The 9,351-nt window shown below is 45.6% G+C and overlaps 1 protein-coding gene across 5 annotated transcripts in view; it reads left to right on the top strand.

The window, feature by feature from the left end:
• The first annotated feature begins 4,434 nt into the window (after nucleotides 1–4,434).
• The window catches only part of BRWD1 (bromodomain and WD repeat domain containing 1), a 60,162-nt gene continuing 55,245 nt past the window's right edge, over nucleotides 4,435–9,351 (top strand). For 2 of the 5 annotated variants that reach the window (XM_075772113.1, XM_075772105.1), the window contains exons 1-5: nucleotides 4,435–4,840; nucleotides 5,023–5,081; nucleotides 5,293–5,322; nucleotides 5,496–5,555; nucleotides 8,739–8,889. In XM_075772113.1, coding sequence (XP_075628228.1) covers nucleotides 4,774–4,840; nucleotides 5,023–5,081; nucleotides 5,293–5,322; nucleotides 5,496–5,555; nucleotides 8,739–8,889 — 367 coding nt within the window. In that variant the 5' untranslated portion in view covers nucleotides 4,435–4,773. The remainder of the gene's footprint in view (nucleotides 4,841–5,022; nucleotides 5,082–5,292; nucleotides 5,323–5,495; nucleotides 5,556–8,738; nucleotides 8,890–9,351) is intronic. The other 3 variants (XM_075772121.1, XM_075772129.1, XM_075772139.1) reach the window with 2 other exon arrangements.

Here is a 9,351-nt window from a genome sequence, read left to right as displayed (position 1 = left end):
TTTCTTGCTGAGTGATGTTTTATGTGTGACAGAGTTATTTTTGGTAGTTGCAGCTTTATTTTTTCCAACAATTTTGTAGCTGTGATGCGAAAGATTGGAAACTTTTATTACATCTTTAAATACTGACTACGTAAAAGTTTCTGCTTGGCAGATGTAACTTGTTATGTCAGTATTTGAGATACTGGAACTTCACATCAAGTTTTAAAGGACAGCTTGTCTACAAAGATCAAATGAAAAATATTTGAAATAGTCATAGGAAAAAAACAACAATTGTAGGTTTTTAAATCTAAAACTATATGAGTAAAAACAATTGTAGAATTGTTCATAGTGTCTGTGATCACCAAGCAAAAGCCAAATAAATCTTGATTATGAAAGGATGTTTCTGTAGCTTCTGCATTGACTATGACAACTCACAATCTAAGTGGTGCAGTTTTTGATTCTTAACACTGTTCTTAATTTTGTTAAAAATGTGCTTTTCAAGAGATAGGTGGTAATGCAGGGACTAGCAAGTGGGAAACTGTAGTTGCAGTCTTAAGCTGGAGTTCCAGTTTGAAAGCTGATAGCCTAGTGCTGCTTCTATGACCTTAAAAAAAAAATTAGTAAGCATCAGATGTTTTCATCTGTTCGGCATCTCAGCGTTTGCATATGCGCTCATGTGTAAATAACTGCTTTAAGGAAGATGCGCAAAGCAATCCTCTCTAACATTAACTGATCAGATGGTGTTGCTGTTGTGTTGGAACCATATTGGAATTTCCCCAAATCCTGCCCTGGAAATCAATAAAGCCTCAGATGTCTGGGGAAAAATGAACCTGGGCTGCCAACTTCCCCAGGTAGCTGAGTGTATATAACAGAACCCAGAGAGTACGAGCTGTGGAGCAGCCTGGGCACGAGCAGGGAGGGAAGCACAAGAAAAGTTCCCTTTTGGTGCCAATGGGCCGTTAGGTGAGGTTACTGTGCTGTGAGCAAGTGTAACCCCTATATAAAGTTGCAGGTTGACAGAGCGTTGTTTCAAATAAAACATAACCTGTGCTGAGAGTCAATTCATGTAGCGCAAAACTGTGCCGATTCTTCCTTGCTCTGTTTGAGAAAGCTAAACCCATCTTGTTGAAAATTTAACATCCTTTCATCAGAAGGGGGCACATTATATATTACTTAATCTTAAAATAAGAAATCAAATCTAGTACAGCATTACTTCAGTTCTCCCACAGAGTGCAGGGTTGTTTTGGGTTTGTTTTCCCCATTTCACGTTATTTTACTGTATTGCAGCAGGTAGTAGCATGGTTTTCTCTTACCAGTCTATTTGATGCCAGTCAACCACTGTTAGCCTTCACTTGGGAGGAGTCAAGATCAAAAAGTAACATTCTTGCTTTGTTTCTTCTTTTTTTCCCCTTGACCTAGAACTTGTTTATGCTTTTAAGCAACACCTGCAAGCACAGTATCTGCTTCCTGTACAGTCTTGGTGCCTTCTTCAAATTGTCATACAGTTACTTCTAAAAAACACTTTGTTTTCACCTCTAACTTACTTTCTTTAACAGTGCTTTCATTCGAGAAAGCATTTTACCATTTTTACCTCTTCACTATTTAAGCAATGTTTAACTTTTCTTTAGCTTACATACAGGATGTCCTCCAACGCTGGGCCACGATACGCCTCTGGTCCAGTTCCACCACAACTGCGTTCTGAGCAGAGTGCACCTGGCTTTGGCAGTGGCGTTGGCTTCAATTCTCAGATATTCCAAAACTGTAAATTTATGCCACTTTTACCCCCTCCCCCACCTCCAGTTACCTTATTTGTTGGTTTAATTTAGTAGTAGCATGACATTCTTTACTTTGTGTTTTTAGCAAGTCAGACACACTAGTTAAATGACTAATAAACTTGCAGGTAAATACCCCGAAATAACCTCTTCCATCCTTTTAGTGAATGCCTACTTTTCATGTGTTTTGAGTCTCTGACGTTGAGATCATGTTGACTGCCAACATCATCTCTCTAACATCTATTATGCACTGTTTAATTTATTGTAACTGCTCCCTAATATTTACTCTTGGGGACAAAAATTTCTTTCTTACTTTATGGTGGAAGTGAAAGGATGCAACGAGGGTAAATCAGTGACAGCGTCTCTCTCGCAGGAGAGGAATTTCCGTGCTGGCAGAAGGAAGGGACTGAGGTAGTTGCATTGGGAGCACAGGAGCCCTACATCTGTTTTGAGCGGCATAGCCTGCTTGATGCAGTCCAGAATGAAATGGGCTTTCCTGACTGCGAAAAGAGTGCCCACTACATACCGCGGTGAATCTGCTATGAGTTCTGATGGATTCTGCGGTTGATGGGGTTGCCTTTCACAACTCTGAATGTGTGATTCTCCAGGGCTGATGCATGTAGGTAACGGGCGTGAAAAGATTCTCTTAATTAATGTAAAGATACCTACTGTTTGGGCACCCTTTGAGAAGAGGGGGGAAAAAACCACCCCAAGCTCTCAAAGCAGGATTCTCCAGCCACCATAAGCAGCTCACTTGAGAAAGAAATGTAACTTCAAGCTTAAATGTGTTACCCCATAAAGAATAAGGTTATATAAATGACAGATACTATTGCCCTTCTCCGCATAGCATGAACTGCCAACGTGGAAAAAACCCACCACTTTGGCTACTGGGGGAATGAGGAATTGTATACATTGGCACTAGCTGTCAATTCTGCCTGTGGAGAATTGCCTTGGAAGGCATTTAAATTTGTCTGACAAGAACTGCAACGGACATGTTTCAGAAAAAGCATTCTTTCCTGTACGATACCAGATCTATATTTGCTCTGAGCAACTAAGGAATGGAGCGATGGCTAATGAAGATTTGCACGCAGCACCACAGAACGCATACCTAATGGAGAACCAGCCATCTCAAAATACAACATGAAGAGAACAAGTTTCTTTGAAGTTACTCAATCGTATTTGTGTGCTACTAGTTGTTCTGGTTAAGAGAGCGCTGGTGCATACATGTTTACGCTGCACCACTCTGGAATTAATTTTCTAGCGTCAACTAGATCACAGCTCTTGAAAACAAACACAGCCAGGACGTTGAAGTGCATCCAAGTTTAGCTAACGAACGCTGATTTGTTTGGCAATCAAATCCAGAGGAATGCAGGTGGCCTTTTAGAATGATGGGACTGAAGCTTGCAGCAATACAGGAAGCAGAAAACTGTGGCTCTCTCTTAAAAACAGGGTACCTATTTTTTCCCTTGTATCTGAACTGTGATGCAGGAGCGACTAGCCAGGCAGGAGGTGGTGAAGAGTGGGAAGCAGAGGCAGCAGGCGCCCTTCCAGGACGTGTCTGGGGAAACTGCCTGCTGCTGGGTCTGCACCTCAGGTGCAGAAAAGCTCCTTGTCAAAAGCTGAAATTACAATTCACGCCGGGCAGAGATGAGAAACAACTGTACGAAGGGGAAAAAAAATAAAATCCCCCTGCCCCCCAAACAGGAGGTGGGGCTGGCACCTGTTTGCAGAGGCAGCGCAGGGCACTAGGGCAAAGCTGCCAGCTTTGGGAAGGTGATGCCGGCAAAATGCCTTCCTCGAGAGGGGTGGGAAAATACCCCTCGCTGAACTGAGGTTTGGGGTAGCTGAGGTGCCCCCGCGCATCGCACCACGGAGCCCCGGTGTCACGGGAGGACACCTGAGGAGTTCGGGGATCCGCCTCAGGTGGCAAACAGGAGCCACAAGGCCACCGATCCTGTGTAAAAACACTGTCTGCGGCCATGCGGTGGTAACAAACGCACTTGCGCTGCTGCCCGAGCCCTTCCCAAGCTCCACCGACCGGCTCGGGAGAGGCACCGCTGTACCCAGCTCCCCGGCGGCCGAGGGAGCGCGCAACGCAGCGTGCTTTAACACGACGGTCTGGGCCCCGCAGCACACGGCGCCCGCTTCGTCCCCGCACGGCCCCGGAGAACCGGCGGCCCCGCGTCCGGCTCTCGGCACCTTGCTGCGGGCTGCGGCTTAGTCCCCGCCGGTCCGCGGGAGGGCCGGCCAGGCCGGGCCGGGCGCAGGCCGCGCCGCTGGTTCCCGGGGCGACCGGCGGCAGCTGCGGGTCCCGCGCGCTCCTGGCCCCCTCCGCGGCAAACCAACGGCCGCGCCGCGCGCCCCCGAACGCGCCCCGCGACGCCTCCCGCACCTCACTGAGCGGCCCCGCCCACCAAGGGTCCGTCACAAACCGCCTTCCTCCGCAATCCTTCCGCGCCCGGGCCTCTCGTCCAGTCCCGTCCCCCCCCCCGGACGCCTTCTCCTCTCCCCGCCCGCCTCCCGCTGCCGCCTGCCCCCCGCCGCCTTCCCCGCAAGTTTCCCGCGGCCACACGCGCACCCTCTCCCGCTGCCGCCCGCCGGTCCCCGATCGCCCAGTCCAGGGACTACTTTTTCCCTCCGCCCTCCCCCAAGCGCGCCCGGCGCAGGTGGCAGCGGTGGCGCCGTGGCCGGTCGCGCGGCGGCGATGGCGGCGGCGCCGAGGCTGCGCTAAGCGCCAGCGCAAAGGGGGAGGGAAGCCGGAGCGCGAGCGCGAGCGAGGCGTCCGGCGGGGGGCGGGGGCGGCTCGCTCCCGCGCGTGGAGGAGAAGGGAGGGGAGGGGGGGCGGTTGGCTGGCGGTTGGCGGTGGGGGAGGGGCGGCGCTGACAGGGCTATGCCGAGCCGGGCCCTGCCCGCACCAGGCGCTGCCTAAGCCCTAATCCCTGCCCGGGCAGCAACGGCCGCCGCCAGCCAGCGATTGTGCCGAGCGAGCGAACAGAGCGGCAGCCGGCGGGCCGGGGCCGCCATGGCTGAGCCCACGGCCTCTTCCAACTCCGGCGGCGGCGGCGTGTCCCTGCCGCTCATTGAATCAGGTAAAAACCGCCGGGGCGCAAGCGGCCGCGGGCCAGGGCGAGAGCTACTGCCGGTGCCGCCGCCGCTCCCTGCCGCCATCTTCCTGACCGTGCTTATGAATTACAGTCACCCCGGGGGCTCCCCCCGCCCCCCGCCCCAGCCAGCCCCGGACTCATCCCCCGTCTCTCCCTGTGTCTTGCAGAGCTCTACTTCCTCATAGCTCGGTTCCTGACCACCGGGCCCTGCAGGAGAGCGCTGAAGGTGAGTACAGGGGCGCCGCACACTCACCTGGGCGCACAGGCTCGCACCCCCTCGGCCATTCGCTACCGCCGCAAAGAGGATTGAAGGGGAGGTGTGAACAGCCGGTCCCCCGTTCCCCCTCCCCCTCCCGAGCCCTTTTGCGGCAGCAGCCGCTTGAGAAGCCAGAGGCTTACTCGTCCCTAACTCTGTACTTTTTCTCTTTTCCCTGCAGGTGCTGGTGCAGGAGCTGGAGCAGCACCAGGTCTGTGTGAGCTCTGATGATTTCATCTCTCTTGCTGTAGTCAAAAGTTTCCTTTACAAGTCATTCAAGTTTCTTCCACTCTGCTGTCCCAACTTTTTCCCCTCAACACACGTTGTTTGGATGTGATCTATCCTTCCCTTTTAACTGCTCACTTTTTTTTTTTCTTCGTTCAGTTGCTTCCTAAAAGATTGGATTGGCAAGGAAATGAGCATTATAGAAGTTACGACGAATTGGTGAGACTTGTTTTTTTAAAAAAACTTTTAATTGGGATGATAACGTTGATGTTTTGCCTTTAAAAGTAGGCCCAAAGTTTTACCTCGCAGTTGCATTCCGGCTCTATTAAGACATTGGAGTTATTTTGGAAAGAGCCTTTAATTTCTTTACATTAGACTAACAAAAACACAAGTGGTGTTTTAAATTGAGGATATTGTTTACATAGCAGAGGTGGAGCTTGGCGTTGTGCATTGGTACATGCCACTGCCTACATATAGGGAAGAACCAATCTGAAGCAACGTTTCATTTCAGAGTTTCATGAGCAAGTTTGTTAAGTGTGTTTTGATTTGATGGTATTTATTTTCTGGTTGGCTTCCTTCATCAGTCCCCTTCAACAGATTAGGAAATGAAATCGCTGTTCAGAAATCAAGGGTTGGCAGTTCTGGTGCCTATGAGTATGCTCTTTATCTCTGACTACTCACTGGTCATAGCTTTGCTTCTAACTATTAGAAGGATATGAGTGATCTCTCAACAGCGTGTGCTTTATGCCTTCTGCTGCTGATGTAGTTTGCTCTAAATGTTTTCTTTAACTTATATTCATTTTGGAATGGAAAGCTATCTTTCTCTTGGCATTTTATTTTACTGCTTCTTAAATGGCAAATTATATTTGGCAGTTGAATGTTGTGAAGTGATGGCCTGTTGGTGCCTGACCAGTGTGGTTATATCCTGCTTTATTGTAGTTGATCTTGTTTTCTTTAAACAAATGTTTATTCTTGCTTTTCCCCTCCTAAGACTCAGGCATTCTGGTTAATCGACTGACTTCTCCTGTACCCATCAGTTTGTATGTTGTTAAATGCCCTTGTCCCTCTTGTGTAACACTTGAAGATCTCAGAATCATATTTACATAGAGAAAGAATGAATTTTTGTTTAAAACATTTTCTTAATTTTTTTAAATGCTTCTTAAAGTGATAAATTGGATTCCATTTCTTCTACTTGTCAGTGTGGTCAGTTGAGCAAATGAGGTTTTGAATTAATGCTTTAAGTCACTAAAAAGCGTAGTCTTGCTAAACAGGAATACTTTCAAGCTCTGACTTGAATTTAGTAAACATGAAAGTAGTATTAAGTTTAAAAAAGATTGTTTGGTGGGGTTGTTTTATTGGTTGGTTGGGGTTTTTTTGACCCCAGTTCTTCTGGCAAAAAGTGATGGTGTTGGGAGATGTCATGTGTGGATTCTTCTGACTTCAGTACATTTTTTTTAACTATGTTTGTTATACATATACAGTTGTCAGATTAATTCTTTAATATGTGCTGCTTCTACTTCTTTTTCCTACAAAATTTAAAAGAAATACCTATATAGGGTAATAGTATTTCAGAATATCCAAATTATTCTTCTGAAGGTTTTAGCTTCTGCTTTTGAGGGGCTTTGGGAACCTCTTGTTGTCCCACTGGTCTCAGTCTGAATTTGCGGAGACCACAGACAAATGCAATCATGTGGTGCAATTCTTTCTTTTCCTCTTTGTTCATCATGGAATTGAAGCAAGACTTTAAAATAACTGTTCCTTCCAAAATCTGAGTAAAACCACTTAAAAGGGAAAATAATTGCAAGGTTTTGTATGTGTATCAGGGATTGCATTTGGAATATATACTTTCTGATGATGGCATGCAGACAAAATGGTTTATAATGCTTGGCATAACATATGCTGAGCTTTCTGTCCTGAATATTGTGGCTGGTACTCTCTATACCAATTAAAGAAGCAAAATTTATAAAGAAATAATGAAAAAGTGCATTTTGTGATCTTTGGACTACTAAATATATTTCTTATAATCAACCTTAAGCATCTAATGAGCTGATTTGCTTGGATATATTTGGCTCTGTGGCAATGTTAACTATTTTACTGACATTACCACCTCCCCGCCCCCCTGGAATACAACCTATACCCCCACAAACTTTATACGTTACTTGGATTTTTATTATTGAAACAAGTATTAGGTTGTGGCTTAAACTGTGTGCTCTCAATACTCAGTGTGCATTTGGGCAACTTTTCATTGAACAGATCTGACATGACAGCAGGTGGTATTTGTATTCCCACTGTTCTAATGATGAGATCAGCCTTGTCAGGACTTACCTCATCTAAGTTCAGTCAGTAGGCTAAGGGAATAGCATCATAAGCTTGAGTTAGCTCTGCCTGTGTTCTGAGCAACGTGGGCAAGAGGCCGCATACCTGTGTTGGTGTGGCCCTCTGCCTCTCCTGGATGTATTCACTGGGAATAGTCTGGCTGCTGAAGTAGCAGTGTGGCTTCTGAGTCTAACTGGTTTTTACATGGCCAGATCAGAGAGTGAAGGCTGTTTGTGTGCCTGCTGATTCAGACCTCCCCAATAGTTTAAATTTATCATTCTGATGGTTTGGTTTACTTGAGTCTGTGTAAACTTCACATATTTAACTTCTGCATTATTGTGATTGACTTTATAGTTAGATGAGAATTTTTTTCATTGAACTCCCAGAAAGAAGAGGGGAAAAAAATAATCAAAAACCACACGCATCTGTTCTTGACTGAGACATCTCAGTGGGGGGGGGGGGGGGTGTTTGTGGTTTGGTGGTTGTTTTTTTTTAGATTGTTAAATGCAGATAGTAGGCGATCCTTCCTGAGTGGACAGATGACTGTTGTGATCCTTTTGGTGTGAGGAAGTAGAGCAGTCTTATGCTACATAGTACTGGTTCTTCAAGGAAACTAGTTCCAGAGGAATTGTACTCAAACCTACTAGACTGCAGTTTACTGAACAAATACTGTGTGACTGAAGTACTAGCTGCATAAATTCTTGTGCTTGATTACAACAAAATTCTCCATGATCTTGAGTTATGAGGGTTTGAATTTTATTTTTAATAACAGTAATTGGGTGAACTGGGGAAACTGTAGGGTGCTGCACAAATGGGTGCCATACCTGTGAATATTACAGGCTTTCAGTTGTAAAATACTGATGCGCAGTAAGTAATTTTACTGTGGCTATTTTTACTACAGCTCTCCTATTCTTGGAGAGTACTCACTGAATTTACTAGATGAGAGCTTAACAGAACTGGTTTTGTTTTGCAAGTTGAACTTAAAATTATTTAAACAATGTTTAATATACCTGTGAATATTGATGCTTTTAGAGTCATCTGTTCTGGATGTACCATATATGTTTTTAAAACTTAAATTTCTGTCAGGTGCTGTCTAACAAACATGTGGCTCCAGACCATTTGTTACAAATTTGCAAGCGTATTGGCCCTATACTGGATAAGGAGATACCACCCAGCATTTCGAGAGTGAATTCCTTACTTGGTGCAGGGAGACAGTCGTTGTTACGTACAGCAAAAGGTATGGTTTGTGTATTATTTGAAATGGATGTGATAAGTATTCACCATATTTTTATGAAAATGTAAGTGATGAGCTTTCACCAAAATTAGCCTTCACTTCTGTACTATGTTTAATTAACCAAAATACCAGTGATCTGTGTATTAATGGTATAACTATATATATATAGATTGTTGTGAAGAGAAGGTTTTAAGTCTTATCACAAGAATTATTGTTACTCTGAGTGCTGAGGCTGCTGAACATGTCCAGGTTTCAGTGTTATTGCAATATAATGAATCATCCAGACACAGGTGCTATTTCTCTAACATCTCCCGACACTCCCAGTAGCATATTGGCCCATGTTGGTTTTGCATGTGTAGCTGTTGTACTCTTAACATCAGTTTTCTGAAAGTTTTCTTGGTTAATGCAAATGGCATCAAAATTAGTACTTGTGAATCTGTACATATGCAGGAAGAAAGTCCTTGC

Source organism: Balearica regulorum, chromosome 1 (genome assembly GCF_011004875.1).
Source record: "Balearica regulorum gibbericeps isolate bBalReg1 chromosome 1, bBalReg1.pri, whole genome shotgun sequence".
Lineage (NCBI taxonomy): Eukaryota > Metazoa > Chordata > Aves > Gruiformes > Gruidae > Balearica > Balearica regulorum.
The sequence above is the reverse complement of the archived record's forward strand: the minus strand, read 5'-3'. Positions and strand labels throughout refer to the sequence as shown.